The sequence below is a fragment of the Suncus etruscus genome, chromosome 12 (genome assembly GCF_024139225.1).
Source record: "Suncus etruscus isolate mSunEtr1 chromosome 12, mSunEtr1.pri.cur, whole genome shotgun sequence".
In the NCBI taxonomy this organism is placed as follows: Eukaryota; Metazoa; Chordata; class Mammalia; order Eulipotyphla; family Soricidae; genus Suncus; species Suncus etruscus.
Genome location: NC_064859.1, coordinates 75,768,082 through 75,783,756, shown reverse-complemented (window position 1 = coordinate 75,783,756; position 15,675 = coordinate 75,768,082). Strand labels below are relative to the sequence as shown.

Sequence of the window (15,675 nt, the reverse complement as noted above, 5' to 3'; positions counted from 1 at the left end):
ACTTTTAAAGATGCCTTGTCTGTCAAAAGCTTTACAATCAATACTGGGAATCTTTTTATTTTTAAACTTTACTGATTGATTGATTGGTTGTTGGGCCACACCAAGCGGTGCTCAAGGGTTACTCCTGTCTCTGCACTCAGAAATCGCTCCTGGCAGGCTCCGGGGATCCTATGGGAATGCCAGGAATCCAGTCGGGTCCCTCCAAGTAGGCCACATGCAATACAAGCGCCCTATCACTGTGCTATCTCACCGGTCCCAATACTGTATACTTTTTTTTTTTCTTTTGGTTTTTGGGTCACACCCAGCAGCGCTCAGGGGTTACTCCTGGCTCTACGCTCAGAAATCGCTTCTGGCAGGTTCGGGGGACCATATGACGGGATTCAAACCACCGCCCTTTCTGCATGCAAGGCAAACACCCTACCTCTATGCTATCTCTCCGGCCCCAATACTGGGTCTAAGTCAACAAAATTGATGGGTTTTTTCCTGCAGTATGTTCTTAGCAAATGTTGTTTTCTGCTCACTGGAAACACAAAATTTAAACTGTCATTTAATACGAGCCCCAAAGAAAAGTAATCTTTTGTGGGGAGGAGGGAGATTTGGGACATTGGTGATGGGAATGTTGCACTGGTGAAGGTGGGTGTTCTTTATATGTACTGAAACCCAACTACAATCATATTTGTAATCAAGGTGTTTAAATAAAGATAAAAAGAAAAGAAAAGAAAAGAAATCTTCCCTGGGGACAAAAAAAAAAGATACAGGGAGGCAGTCAGGAGAAGGAAAGACATAAAATAAAATAAAATAATAAAATAAATTAAAATATCGTCTAGGGCCCAATAGACAAGTTTCTGCGAACACAATAGCTCAAAGAGGGAAAAATCTCAAAGCCCAGCAGAGTGGGAGATGTCAGAGGCTTAGGGGAAGGAGATATTGACAAGCCCTGGGGGTGGGGGGGGGAACAAGGAGGAGAAATTTACAAGCCCCGCCCACAGGAAATCCCTCCGTAAAAAAAAAAACCCGTATCCTCTACCCGGCCGACTCCCATAGGCTGCACGGAATGAGTGACTCCTGCATCGACCAATGAAATGCAGCCACGGCTTGGCGAGCGCTTCCGGCCCGCCCCCGCCGCGCCTCCCAGCATTGGCTTGAAGGACCGAGGGCGGGCCGCGGAGCAGTGGGGGCGCGGCGGGCGGATCTGAGCGGGTGGCGGCGGTGGTGCGAGACCTCGGCATGGCGCGCCTGGTGCTGCTCGGTAGGTGCGGGAAAGGGGAGCCGGATTCTGGGGAGCGATCCACGATTTTTGTCCCGGGAACGGGCGCTGGAGTAGGGGGTAGGCCGCAGGAGTCAGCGGTGAAGTGGCTGGAGTGTGTGTGTGTATTTGGGGGGGGGGGTTCGAGGGAGCGCTAGGGAACCCCGAAGGAGTTAGGGAGAGCTCTGGGATTAGTTTTTGGGGGGATCGGGAATGGGGGGAAGCCCCACAGGGCAGTAGAAAAAGGGTTTTGGGGTGATCCTCCTTAGCTGGAGCCAGGTAAGTCACTCCTCAGGCCCTGAAGGACTTTGGGGTGCTTTGGGGGAGGTCTTTTTTGGGGGAAAGAGTCTCCTATGCTCTCCCTGGGGGTCAGGGTGGAGTCCCCAAGGCCTGCTCCAGCGTGATCACCTCAGGTTGGTTGGGGTGGGATATGGAGGGGGTGCGATCTCCAAAAGGTGGGTTGGGGGGAGGGTTCTGGGAGTATCTCGTGGGGGGGGGGGCCTCCTGATCCTCGGTGAATTATTTCTCCCGATCAAACCGAAATAGCAGAACCCTCGGTGATGCAAGATGCAAGGCCGCTGGGTGGAAGGTGCAAGGCCTCCTGGAAGCTGGTTTTCCGAGTGCAAGGACGCTGGACAAAATGTGGGAGCCAACTTCTCACGACCAGGCCTGCTTTCTGCTGTGGAGGCTGCTGGAAGCGTGTTGGAGATCCCCAGCACTTTTCCTGGCTCCCAGGCGCCCCCCAAGTCGGGACCTGTATCCTGCAGCAGGCTGGCCACACCCCGCCCCAGGCCACCCCTCTCTCAAAACAGCACTAACCATGCATAGGAGAACCAGGCATTGCTCTTGTAGGCTGGCCACCCTGGAGGGTGGTTTCGGGGCTAACGAGTTAATACACGCACACCCAAAGGGTATAAGCTTGATTCTAGGGTTTGCTGTACTCCTGTCGAGAGTAGGCTAAGCTGCTGAGTCCTAGGAGATTCTAATCTCCTTTTAGCAACCCTCTCTTTTGTGAATTTACTCTGAGCTCAGGAAGATCAGGAAGATGCAGATTCTGCCCCAGGATGAGCTCGTTGCTCTCGTGCGTGATATAGTCACCCTTTGGGGATCCCCTCTGGTGGTCCCACGCCTGCTTTGGGATCGAATCCTCATGTTAGCAGGTATGGAAGGAACATCAGCTATTGAGCTAAGATTTACAGCATCCTAGACTGCTGTGGAGGAGGGACTGGAAACCAGATGGCAAAGCCATCTGCTCTCACGTTCTAGTCTAGAATTTCTACGCAGGCATGTTTCGGCTTTCCTTTGGAGCACCTCATGGGCCAGTGAGGTGGCAGGAAGAGCTTTTGGACATTATTGGTCAGTGTCGGTGATGTGGGCCCCGTATTTTCCTTGAAGGTTTTCTTTTGAGAGGGCTACTTTCTGGGTACATAACTAGATATCCTTACATACATGCCATCACCTTTTTCTCTGAGCGTTGTGTTTGATTTCCTTCTAACCCAACTAGCAAGCACATAAGCCTTTTGAGGAGAATCAAGGGCTCACACCTTTTTTTCCAAGGAAGGGAGCCAAACCTCTGGTGAGAACCAGGCAAGATTTACAAAAGAAGGGACAGAGATATAGGACAATGAGTAGGGCGCTTCCCTTCTGTATGTAGCAGAAGTCAGTTCAATCGCCAGCACTCAGTGATGGTCCTCTGAGTCTGCCAGAAGTGCTTGTTGAATGCCCCCAGATATGGCCCCGAACAACCCTTCCTACCCCCCATTTATAAATAGAGCAAATTCAACATCATCAGTATAAAGGGATAAATGGGTGCCCACATTCATGCTCTGCTGAGTGTGGAAGGAAAGCACCTATATCGGTTATAGTTATGGGTCCCTTGGGTGCACAGCCTATTTCTGAGCAGGCAGAAAGGAGAGAAAGGGGCATGCATCCTCTCAGCATATCTGCTGGGCAGGGGAAGGGAAAGGCCTCCTGCCACTGTCCACTGAAGGTGTCACCTGGTGTGATGCTGCTGTTCTCTCCACATCATTTGGGTTGTCTAACCCTGTTCTGTGTCTAATGGTGTGGCCTCAAGCAGTTCCCCTTAACTCTGTCTACATTTTCTGATCTAAATATGGACTTGAGGGCCGGAGCGATGGCACAGCGGTAGGATTTTTGCCTTGCACGAGGCCAACTCAGGACAGATGGTGGTTCAGTTCCTGACATCCCATATGGTCCCCCAAGCCTGCCACAAGCAATTTCTGAACACAGAGCCAGGATTAACCCCTGAACGCTGCCAGTTGTGACTCACCCCCCAAATGGACTTGGGCTGAAGCAATGATAGTACAGCAGATAGAGCATTTGCCTTGCATGCAGCTGACCCGGGTTTAATTCCCGGCATCCCAGATGGTCCTCAGAGCACCACCACAAGTCATTTCTGAGCAAAGAGCCAGGAGTAATCCCTGAGCACCGCTATATATGACTTCAAAAATTTTTTAATTGGGCCCGGAGAGATAGCACAGCGGCGTTTGCCTTGCAAGCAGCCGATCCAGGACCAAAGATGGTTGGTTCGAATCCGGGTGTCCCATATGGTCCCCCGTGCCTGCCAGGAGCTATTTCTGAGCAGACAGCCAGGAGTAACCCCTGAGCATTGCCGGGTGTGACCCAAAAACCAAAAAAAAAAAATTTTTTTTTAATTAATTAAAATGGTCTCTGATGCAGACTACAGAGTTTTGAAATGAATGGCTCTGTTAAGAGTGTAGAACAATGTCAAATCTCATGTCATATAAGTTTTCTTAGTTAAGAATTCAGGAGGCTAGATGGGCAGCCAGATAAGTCAAAATGTTAGCCATATCTTCAGTCTCTTGTCAGTCTTTTTTCTTCCAAGGAAATATGTTTGAGAGATAGGAGGTGGGATTTAAGAATTTTCAGCATTAGTCTTGTTACTAGAGGAAAACATGGCAGCAATTAAATTATTTGGTGGGCTGAAAATTATCCCTAGCAGTATTAGGGGAACTTGAGTTGCTGAGGATCAAACCTGTGTTCCCTATGCAAACTTTGTTTCCAGCCCCTTGATCCATCTTCCTGGTGTAATGTTTTGCTGTGTTGGGGATGGAAGCCAAGGCCTCACACATGCAGGGACAACCAGCTCTCTCTGAGAGAGCTACATCCCCAGTCCCTGAAAATAGTAAATAAAAATGGTTACATTAAAAAAATAAAAAGAGGGGCCGGGAAGGTGGCACTAGAGGTAAGGTGTCTGCCTTGCAAGCGCTAGCCAAGGATCAGGACCGCGGTTCGATCCCCTGGCGTCCCATATGGTCTCCCCAAGCCAAGGGCGATTTCTGAGCACATAGCCAGGAGTAACCCCTGAGCGTCAAACGGGTGTGGCCCAAAAACCAAATAAATAAATAAATAAATAAATACATAAATACATAAATAAATAAATAAAAAGAGGGCCGGAGTGGTGGCGCAAGAAGTAAAGTGTCTGCCTTGTCCACACCAGCCTAGGACTGACCAAAGTTCTATCCTCGGTGTCCCATATGGTCCCCCAAGCCAGGAGCGATTTCTGCGCACATAGCCAGAAATCTGCGTGCATAGCATCACCAGGTGTGGCCCCCCAAAAATGCTAATAAATAAATAAATAAATAAATGAAATAAAACGAAAGAAAAGCAACTGGCTACATATGAGGGAATAAGCAATACTCAATTACTTGTATGGAAATGTCTGACTTAGTTGGAAAGAAATAGCTTTATAGACATAGAAATGTATAATAAAAATCATTTTGATAATATTTAGATTGTTCTGCTGCCTAAGACATGTAAAAAGGAAGCTGAGTGAAAGTACAGTGGGTAGGGTGTTCCCCTTGCATGCAGCCCACACGCATTTGATTCTATATCCCATATTGTTCCCTGAACCTTTCTAGAGTAACTCTTGAGGGGCCGGAGAGATAGCACAGCTGTAGGGCGTTTTCCTTACACACAGCCGAATCAGGACGAATGATGGTTCAAATCCCGGCATCCCATATGGTCCCCCATGCCTGCTAGAGTAACTCTTGAGTGCAGAGCCAGAAGTAACCTCCAAGGGCCGACAGATATGGACCAAAAACCAAAAAAAAAAAAGTAAAAGGATACATCAAATATTGTGTTTTCTAATGGACCATTTAATGGTTTTTTAAATTTTCATCATAATCTCAATGTACTGAACAAGCATCCATTTATATATAAAAGTAGTTCTTTAAAAGTAATTGGGTCCTCAGGACTGGAGAGATAGCACAGTGGTAGGGAGTTGGCCTTGCATGTGGCTGACTGGTTTGGGACCCGGTTCTGACATCCCATGTGGTCCCCCACTCTGCCGGGGGCCATTTCTGAGTGCAGAGCCATGAGTAACCCCTGAGCGCCACTGGGTGTGGCCCAAAAACAAAAACAGAAAAAATGATTGATCTCTGGTGGAGAGATAAAACAGGGTTTAAAGTGCTTGTCTTGCCTGTGTTCTCTGATTTGGACCTGCACACAGCATATAGGTTACACAGCACTACTAACAGTGATCATTAAGCATAGCCAAGTATATTCCCCTTCCCCGCTCCCACCTTCAAAAGTAGTGGATCTATTCATTTTCAAGCTTACACAGAATTAGGACTATCTCATTTTAGGTTCTTAGTTTAGAATAGCATTCAATTAAAATATACAGCCTTAGCTATAATGTAACATATTCTAGTCGCCTAGGACCAGAGAGATATTACAGCAGGCAGGGCATTTGCCTTGACTGTGATTGACTAGGTTCAATCTCCAACACCCCATACAGGTTCTCTGATGCCTTTCAGGAGTGATCCCTGAGTGCTGAATCAGGAATAAAAAATAAAATAAAAGGAAGTGAATTTTTAATATTACCAATTCAAAGTGTCTACAATTTCTCAAATAATGTTTCTTTTGATTTATTTTTCAGAAGATGAAGGAAAAAAGAATCCTGTCTAATGTTGAATGAAATCTAATTTTATTACACATTCTCACTTAACATTATGAATGGGTTTTGGAAACTAAAAGACCTACAGTAAGCCAGAGTCTAGAATGAATAACTGTTTTATTCAGTAGCAAATAGCAGGTTTTCTTTTTCTATAACTAAACAGTATTAAGAGGCCACTAATAGGGCTGGGGCGATGGCACAGGGGGTGGGGGCATTTGCCTTTCACATGGCCCAAACAGCATCCCATATGGTCTATCTCCCAAGTCTACCTGAAGTAATTTCTGAGCCAGGAGTAACCCTAACTGCTGCTGGTGTGGCCCAAAAACAAACAAAAAAAGAGGCCAGAGACATAATACAGGGGTTAAAATTTGTCTTGCACATAGCGAACTCAGTTCAATCCTAGGCATTACCTATAGTCCTGGGAACATCACTAGATATGGCCCAAGGGTCGCCCATTATTCCCCCACAAAAATAATCCATAAAACACAGCATTGAGGGGCCGGAGCCAAAGCAGTAGGGCCTTTGCCTTGCATGCACTAACCTAGGATGGACTGCAGTTTGATACCTCGGCATCCCATATTGTCTTCCAAGCCAGGAGCGATTTCTGAGCGCATAGCCAGGAGTACTAACCCCTGACTGTCACCAGGTGTGCCCCCCCCCCAAAAAAAAACCTACACAGCATTGAACAGAAGATATTTGAGAACCTGTGTTAGATACAGTTAATCTCTATTTGTAAAAACTCAACCACAAAGTTAAATGAGCATTGACTATGATTAAATGGTGTTTAAGTTTCTGAATACTCAATAGAGTATAGTTGGTACACTACTATGCTAACAATGCACTACTAAAATAACTACAAAGCTAAACAATGCTATCAGTAAAATGATAGATTTTATCCTCCTTATACCAGCTACATTATGAGACACTAATGATATGCTGTGTATAGTTAGTAGAACTAGTTTCTTTTAAATAGCTTTTGTCTTTGAGAGTCCTAATTTTGGGAGAAGAAAATTATATTTTAAAAATTTTGTTTTTTTGGGGGGGGCTGCACCTGTTGATGCTCAAGGGTTACTCCTGGCTATGTGCCCAGAAATCCTGGCTTGGGGGACCATATGGATGCTGGGGGTCGAACCGTGGTCCGTCCTAGGCTAGCGCAGGCAAGGTAAATGCCTTACCACTTGCATCATCACTCTGGCTCCTAAAACTTTTATTAATAAAGACTATTTACTAATATTGAAACTGAATAGCAAATACTGTTTGGATTTCTTAGGATCAGACGATAGATTTGACCTCCCAGTCCTGCACAGTCGTTGCTCAAAAATTAATAATTATGGTACTGCGAATACTGTGGTATTAGTAGAAGGTATTTTGGCAATATTGATTAGTGCATGGAAAGCACTAAGAATAATTTTTTACCTTTGACATTTGGCATATTCTGATGTTACCGCGTGCTCGGGGATCACTTCCAGTGGTGCTCAGGGGAATCATGGGGTAATAGGGATAAAACGCAGGTTGACCTTATACAATATGAACCCCTTAACTTCTGTGCTACCTAGCCCCTAATTTGGTTTGTTTGTTTGGGGGGAGCCACACCTGACTCAGTACATACTCCAAACTCTAGGATCAGGCGACCATGTGAGATGCTGGGGATTAAACCTAGTTCAACTGAGTGCAAGGCAAATGCCTTACCCACTGTGCTCTCTCTTTCCAGCCCCCACCCCCCAATTTTTAAATCTTTTTTCAAAGAAGTTGAGAAATGAAAGGGTGGACTTTGTTACCTTGCTCAGCACTGTACAAGTAAGAGTAATCTAGTGGATTTCCTTCCACCTGTAGCAGAAGGGCAGAGGCACAGGTTCAAAGGGATTGTGACCCAGGAAGCTGAAGTGGTCCAGATTTCCTGTTAGAAGGTGAACTCTGCCATTAATTGTGTTCTTTTTGTTTTGTTTTGTTTTGTTTTCACTTCAGGTCTGGTGAGCTGTACCTTCTTTCTAGCATCGAACGGTTTATATTCCTCCAGTGATGATGTGATTGAATTAACACCATCAAATTTCAACCGCGAAGTCATTCAAAGTGATGGTTTGTGGCTTGTAGAATTCTATGCCCCATGGTAAGTGTTACAAATTAGTTGTATATTTATGATACTTTTACAAATTAGGAAAAAATATGATATAGAAATGTCATTTGAGGAGAATGTGAAATTCTACAAAGTTATTATTAAATGGCTATAAGTAATAACTATTGTAAAATAGAAGAAATTAACTTCCCTGGTTTAAAGTGTTTCCCTCATGATAAATTAATAGGATGAGGAAGGATGGAATTGGTTTTATGAAGAAAACACATTGGACAAAGGAAAGGGAAGAACAAATACTGGTTCCACTTTATTTCTGAAAGAGTTTATTTCAGAAATAAATTAATTTAAAGATTTGGTTTAGGGAGGCCAGAGTATTAGTACCACAGGTAGAGAGCACTTGTATTATGTGCAGTCATTCAGGTTTGGTCCCTGAACCCTTTATGGTCCCTCCCAAATCCACCAGAAATGATCCCTGAGTCAGCAAGGAGTAAGCCCTGAGTGTAATGGGGATGTGGCTCCAAAACAAAAACAAACCAAAAAAGATTTGGGCTGGAGATAGGACAGTGGGTAGGACACTTTGCTTTCATTGCATTTGTCCAATTCCAGTTCTGTCCCTGGTACCACTTACGGAAACCAGCTAGGAATGATCCCCAAGTACAGGTAGGTGTGGTCCCAAATCACCACTGCCTCCCAAATCAGTTAAACATCCACATACTTTACATTCATCACTGAGGAAAAGAACAAGACAAATCTATGTGGTGTGAAGATGTAGTTGCCATTAAAATTAAAGTGCCACTGAAATTAGAGGTGTGTAATTAGATATAATCAGAACGCTTAATATGTTGTTTATGTAGCTAAAACATTGAATTACCTTAAATGTTTATCGCACTGAATACTGTTCATCTTAGTTTCTTTGTTTAGAAGCTCTTGATTTTTGTTTGTAATTCCAAGTGATAAATCTTTATTAGTTAATTTATTTGTATCAATAAATGTGCAAACCTTAACCTTTTGTGGTTTGGGGGACAAAATTTAGGTAGGACATGCAGTACTTGTGCCTTAACTCCTGAACTGTCTCCTTTGCGATTCCTGGCATCCCATGAGGCTCGCTTTCTTTTCTTTTCTTTTCTTTTCTTTTCTTTTCTTTTCTTTTCTTTTCTTTTCTTTTCTTTTCTTTTCTTTTCTTTTCTTTTCTTTTCTTTTCTTTTCTTTTCTTTCCTTTCCTTTCTTTCTTTCTTTTCTTTCTTCCTTTTTTTGGGTTTTTGGGTTTTTGGGCCACACCCGGCAGTGCTCAGGGGTCACTCCTGGCTGTCTGCTCAGAAATAGCTTCTGGCAGGCACAGGGGACCATATGGGACACCGGGATTCGAACCAACCACCTTTGGTCTGGATCGGCTGCTTGTAAGGCAAACACCACTGTGCTATCTCTCCAGGCCCCTTTCTTCCTTTCTTCCTTTTTTTTCTTTTCTTTCTTTCTTTCTTTCTTTCTTTCTTTCTTTCTTTCTTTCTTTCTTTCTTTCTTTCTTTCTTTCTTTCTTTCTTTCTTTCTTTCTTTCTTTCTTTCTTTCTTTCTTTCTTTCTTTCTTTCTTTCTTTCTTTCTTCTTTTTTCACTTTCTTTTCTCCTTTTTTCTTCCCTCCCTCCCTCCCTTTCTTTCTTTCTTTCTTCTTTTTTCACTTTCTTTTCTCCTTTTTTCTTCCCTCCCTCCCTCCCTTTCTTTCTTTCTTTCTTCTTTTTTCACTTTCTTTTCTCCTTTTTTCTTCCCTCCCTCTTTCTTTCTTTCTTTCTTTCTTTCTTTCTTTCTTTCTTTCTTTCTTTCTTTCTTTCTTTCTTTCTTTCTTTCTTTCTTTCTTTCTTTCTCTCTTTCTTTCTTTCTTTCTTTCTTTACTCTTTCTTTCTTTCTTCTTTTTTCACTTTCTTTTCTCCTTTTTTCTTCCCTCCCTCCCTCCCTTTCTTTCTTCTTTTTTCACTTTCTTTTCTCCTTTTTTCTTCCCTCCCTCCCTTTCTTTCTTTCTTTCTTTCTTTCTTTCTTTCTTTCTTTCTTTCTTTCTTTCTTTCTTTCTTTCTTTCTTTCTTTCTTTTATTTTATTATTTTTGGGGGGTTTTTGGGTCACACCCAGCGGTGCTCAGGGGTTACTCCTGGCTGTCTGCTCAGAAATAGCTCCTGGCAGGCACGGGGGACCATATGGGACACTGGGATTCGAACCAACCACCTTTGGTCCTGGATCGACTGCTTGCAAGGCAAACACTGCTGTGCTATCTCTCCGGGCCCTCTTTTTCTTTTTCTTTTTCACTTTCTTTTCTCTTTCTTTTTTTCTTCCCTCCCTTCCTCCTTCCCTCCCTTCCTCCCTCCCTTCCTCCCTCCGTCCCTCCCTCCCTTCCTCCCTCCCTCCCTCCCTCCCTCCCTCCCTCCCTCCCTCCCTCCCTTCCTTCCTCCCTTCCTTCCTTCCTTCCACAAGGCAGAGATAGGGAAAGTCCCAAAAGGGCTGAGGGAGACAGTCCAGTAGTAATTTCTGAGTGCAGAACCAGGTGTAACCCCTCAGCACTGCTGGGTGTGACCCAAAAACTAATGATGATAATAGTAATAATCTAGGAGTTGTTTTTATAAATATGGTTACGCTGGCAGTTTTGTTTGACAGTGTTCCAAATAAAAGAATACCTGATTGGAACAGGTACTCTTAACCTCCTTGTGCTTGGACTTTGGCAGATTGCTGAAAGCTTTGGATTAATTCCTTTCTAGAATAAAATATAGTATATAAGGATCACAAAGGGTAGCTAATATCTGAAAGAAATTTAGATTGAGAAAATATGGGGTTAAGGTGCTACTTTACATATTGTAGACCCTGACTTGACTGCCAATGCTGGTGTGGTCTCCGCCACAAGAACAGCCCCCGTGTGTCACCAAGCATAGACCCAAGTCCTACACATATATACACAACAACAACAACAACACAAAATAATGCTGCCAAATGTTAAAGTATTTGTAGTGTGTTATATACTCTGTTGCTGGGACAGTAAATAGGGCATTTAACAGTTGACCACCATAATGCCATTTAATTTCTGACAAAGTTACAAGTACTGTCCAACTATATAGTATGTTTATAGTTTTTAGTGAGACAATAAGTTTCTAGCCTGTATAAACAGCATGATTGTATTTTGTTTTGTTTTTCTATCATCCAAATCCACAGAGCCTCTAAATGTTAAAAATCTCCAGTCCTTTGAAGAGTTGGGATGCAGATGAATAATCCTTAAGTTAGGGGGTAGCTAAATCTTTCATGCATCTGGCATTTGATTTGTCCTTACGCTGTTATAATATTGATATTAAAGGTGGTATAAGTGCGTATATGACAATGGTATAAATATATATGTCATAAATATATTTATGGTACTATAATTACAATATATGTATAATAACATGTAACATGTTCATATAAATATAATAAATGTCCATAATATATAAATATTATATTTATGGTGGTACACATATGATTATCTTTAATCTAAAATTAAAGAAGTGCAGGATCCTTTAAAATTAAGACCTTTGGAAGTCTAAGTAATTCTCATCAACACCAAAAGGTTGTAAGTATGTAGAAACTAAGCTTTAGGGGATCTAGCTCCCTGAAAGGTCCTGACTTAAAACACGCACACTTGGGGGCCAAAGCAATAGCACAGCAGTTAGAGTATTTGCCTTGCACACAGCCGACTGCTAGGAGTAACCCCTGAGCACCACCAGGTGTCCCCCCCCCAAACAAAACAAAACACACACTCTTGAGAAAATGTGGGTCGAGTTCCAGGCCACTGCACAAGCACAATTTTTTTCTAAACACTGCATATAAAAAACAGTGTTTGAATAATACTACCATCTGTTAAGTGTAGGATAGCATTATTGTTTTAAAAAGCAGTATATAAAATAAAAAGCAGTATATAACATGTTTTTGTTCTAGTTTTGGTGCCATACCCATTGGTGCTCAGGGGTTACTCCTGCCTCTGCACCCAGAGATTATTCCTGGTGGTGTTGGGGGGGACCATATGGGGTGCTGGGGATTGAATCCAGGTCAACCATGTGCAAGGCAAGGGCCCCACCTGCTCAATTACCGCTCTAGACCCCAAAAGCAGTCTATAACATCTTAATATGACTCCCGGAAGTGAGCATATGCTCTTGGAAAAATGGCACTGATACAACTTGCTTGATAGTTCTGATTTGTTGAACCAAAAGGCAGTAGTTACAAATCACAACCAAACAAGATTTGCCTGTAGTAATGAAGCTGAGACCCCTCTGGAGGGGTGCTCCTTAGTGATGAGGAACAGCTGTCTCTGCCTTTATAGGGCTGGGATTCTCATAGGTATCTTAACCTCTCAGCATCTGTTTCATAATCTGTAAAATGAAAGTTAGAGCTGCCGGCAAAGTTGTACTGCTGAGAGGAAATGCTGCATGAAGAGAGTTCAGAATACTGTTGGCATGTGGCATTTGCTCACTAAGCCTCTTGAGACCTAATTAGAAGATTTACTAAGAAAAAAAAAAAATAGGGGCTGGAGAGATAGCAAGCAGTCGGGTGTTTGCCCTGCACACAGCCAATCCCAGATGGACGGTGGTTCAAATCTTGGCATCCCATATGGTTCCCTGTGCCTGCCAGGAGCGATTACTGAACGCAGAGCCCTGAGTAACCCCTGAGCACCCCCAGGTGTGATAAAAAAAAAAAAAAGAATAAAATAAAATAGTAACGAGAAACCGGAGTGATAGCATAGTGGTAGGGCATTTGCCGACCCAGGACAGACCCAGGTTCAATCTCCGGCATCCCATATAGTCCTCTGAGCCTGCTAGGAGCAATTTCTGAATGCAGAGTGAGGAGTAACCCTTGAGCACTGTTGGGTGTGGGACAAAAGTGGGGGAGGGGAGAGAAGGAAAGAAGGAGGGAGGAGGAAGGAAAGATGATAGATAGATGGATGGATGGATGGATATGTAGATGGATGGGTGATATAGATAGATACCTGGGCAAGAAGTAAACTTACAGAACACAGGCTTTGCATATGGGAGTTTGGGAGTTCTAATTTTGACCTGGGTAGCACATTGTCCCCTGAGCACCACTGGATGTGGTCTCCCAAAAATCTAAGAAAAAGAAAGCAAATCACCTGTGCGTAAACGATGGTATGACATTACACAACAATATTTATATATATATATATGTATATATATATACATATATATACTATCATGTAGTAAGATAAGAAGAGTAGATTTGTTTGTGCATATAGATAGCTAAATGATATGCACATTTAAAAAATCATTTCATGGGGCCATCAAGGTGGCACTAGAGGTAAGGTATCTGCCTTGCGAGCGCTAGCCAAGGAAGGACCGAGTTTCGATCCCCCAGCATCCCATATGGTCCCCACAAGCCAGGGGCGATTTCTGAGAGCTTAGCCAGGAGTAACCCCTGAGCATCAAACGGGTGTGACCCGAAAAACCAAAACAAAAAACAGGGCCCAGAGAGATAGCACAGTGGTGTTTGCCTTGCAAGCAACCGATCCAGGACCAAAGATGATTGGTTCCCTGGTGTCCCATATGGTACCCCGTGCCTGCCAGGAGCTATTTCTGAGCACACAGCCAGGAGTAACCCCTGAGCACCACCGGGTGTGACCCAAAAAAAAAAAAAAACCATTTCACGTCCTCCCCCTGGACCCCATACCTAGTGCCTAAGTACTTATGGTTGTGGTTTGGTTTTGTTCATTGCTTTGGGGGTCACACCTAGTTCTGATGTCTTGGTGTAGCTGCTGGCTATACTCCTTGTTAGGGATTGAAGCCAGGGCCTCAGGCATGCTCTACAAACTCAGCCAAATCCCTGGCTGGGCCCAGAGTTGTGTTTTGTCACTGTCTCCTCAAATTTTTTTGTTTTTGACTGAAGTGGATTACAAATCTTTCACAGTATTTTTTAGGTACATAGTGATATTGAATCAGGGGCACTCCCACCACCAATGTTGTCCTGCCTCCACCCCTGTTCCCATCATGCATCCTATATCCCCCTTCTTTACCCCCCCCCCCCGGGTTGCTAGTATAAGTGTTCCCCTCTGTGTCTAGCATGTTGTAGATTGAGTGTCAATTCTGTTGTCGTTGGCTTAGGATTTGGTGTTTGAGTCTGATCATTTTTTTTATTTCTACTTAATGTTCTCACATTTTTATCACCCCTTTATGACAAATGTTTTACAGCTTGTTGGTTTCCTGCTGTGGGATCATGTACGCATTTTAACTCCAAGTTCAGAGTATTTTACATTTGTCAGGAGACAAAAATCATAGAGTTAAGCATAGGCAATCTAAGCCTTGCCTGTAAAGCAAAACAAAAATGATTGGACTGGGTCAGAGAAAATCTGTAGACTTCCTATAAAAATAGGCTTAAGCATCACTTGTAGAATTTATTTTAAAATGTAGACTCTGGGACCAGAGAGAGAGCTTCACAGACTAAAAACCTTTTGTTCTCCATGTGGGAGACCTGGGTCTCAGCTCCAGCACTGCTCTGTGTTGACCCTATCAACCAAAAAAAAAAAAAAAAGCAATTGAAATATAGGTTCCCAGGATGTGTGACTCAGGTGTAAAGCGTATGCTTCATGTGTATAGAAATCCCAGTTACCACAACAAAAATTCCAGAGCCTTCTCTAAATAATTCTCTTTGAATCTCAAGATTCTACCTTTTGCTAGACAACTAAAACCACACAAATGAAATACTTAGATTAGAACTATGTGTTTAAACTCCTTAACTATAATTTAACTAAGAAGGAAATTAGAAGCTTTTTGTTTGTTTGTCTTTTGGTTTTTCGGTCACACCTGGCAGCGTTCAGGGGTTATTCCTGGCTCTAAGCTCAGAAATTGCTCCTGGCTGGCTCAGGGGACCATATGGGATGCCAGGATTCGAACCACTGTCTTTCTGCATGCAAGGCAAACACCCTACCTTCATGTTATCTCTCCGGCCCTATGGAAATTAGAAGCTTTTTGAAAATTATGCGATACATGGAAGGATCACATGACATGATATGAAATGATTATTATGTATTCACAAAACTGAGTTTCTTTAAAGATTGTAGGAGGATGGTTTTTTTAATTAGGGATCAAAAACTCACACTTATTTTGTGTTTTTATCCTATAAAAGGTGTGGCCACTGCCAAAGGTTAACACCAGAATGGAAGAAAGCTGCAACTGCATTAAAAGTAAGTTTCCATTGGGGCGGGAAAGACGGTACAGTGGGTAGTGCACTTGGCTTGTATGTGGCTTGATCCAGGTTCCATCTAGGCACCCCATAAGGTCCCTCAGGCATCACAAGGAGTGATTCCTGAATGCAACTCCTGAGCACTGCCAAGTGTGGGTGTCCTCCCAAATAGTTCCATGGTGTCCACATTCCTCTATATTTAGACAAATATGCAAATGTTTTCATAAGAAT

The 15,675-nt window shown here is 43.3% G+C and overlaps 1 protein-coding gene across 1 annotated transcript in view; it reads left to right on the top strand.

Moving 5' to 3' along the window:
- Nucleotides 1–1,162: 1,162 nt before the first annotated feature.
- Nucleotides 1,163–15,675, top strand: part of PDIA6 (protein disulfide isomerase family A member 6) — a 31,325-nt gene continuing 16,812 nt past the window's right edge. Inside the window, exons 1-3 of the mRNA XM_049784529.1 lie at nt 1,163–1,249; nt 8,151–8,292; nt 15,388–15,445. Of these exons, the coding sequence (XP_049640486.1) occupies nt 1,228–1,249; nt 8,151–8,292; nt 15,388–15,445 (222 nt within the window). The 5' untranslated portion in view covers nt 1,163–1,227. The remainder of the gene's footprint in view (nt 1,250–8,150; nt 8,293–15,387; nt 15,446–15,675) is intronic.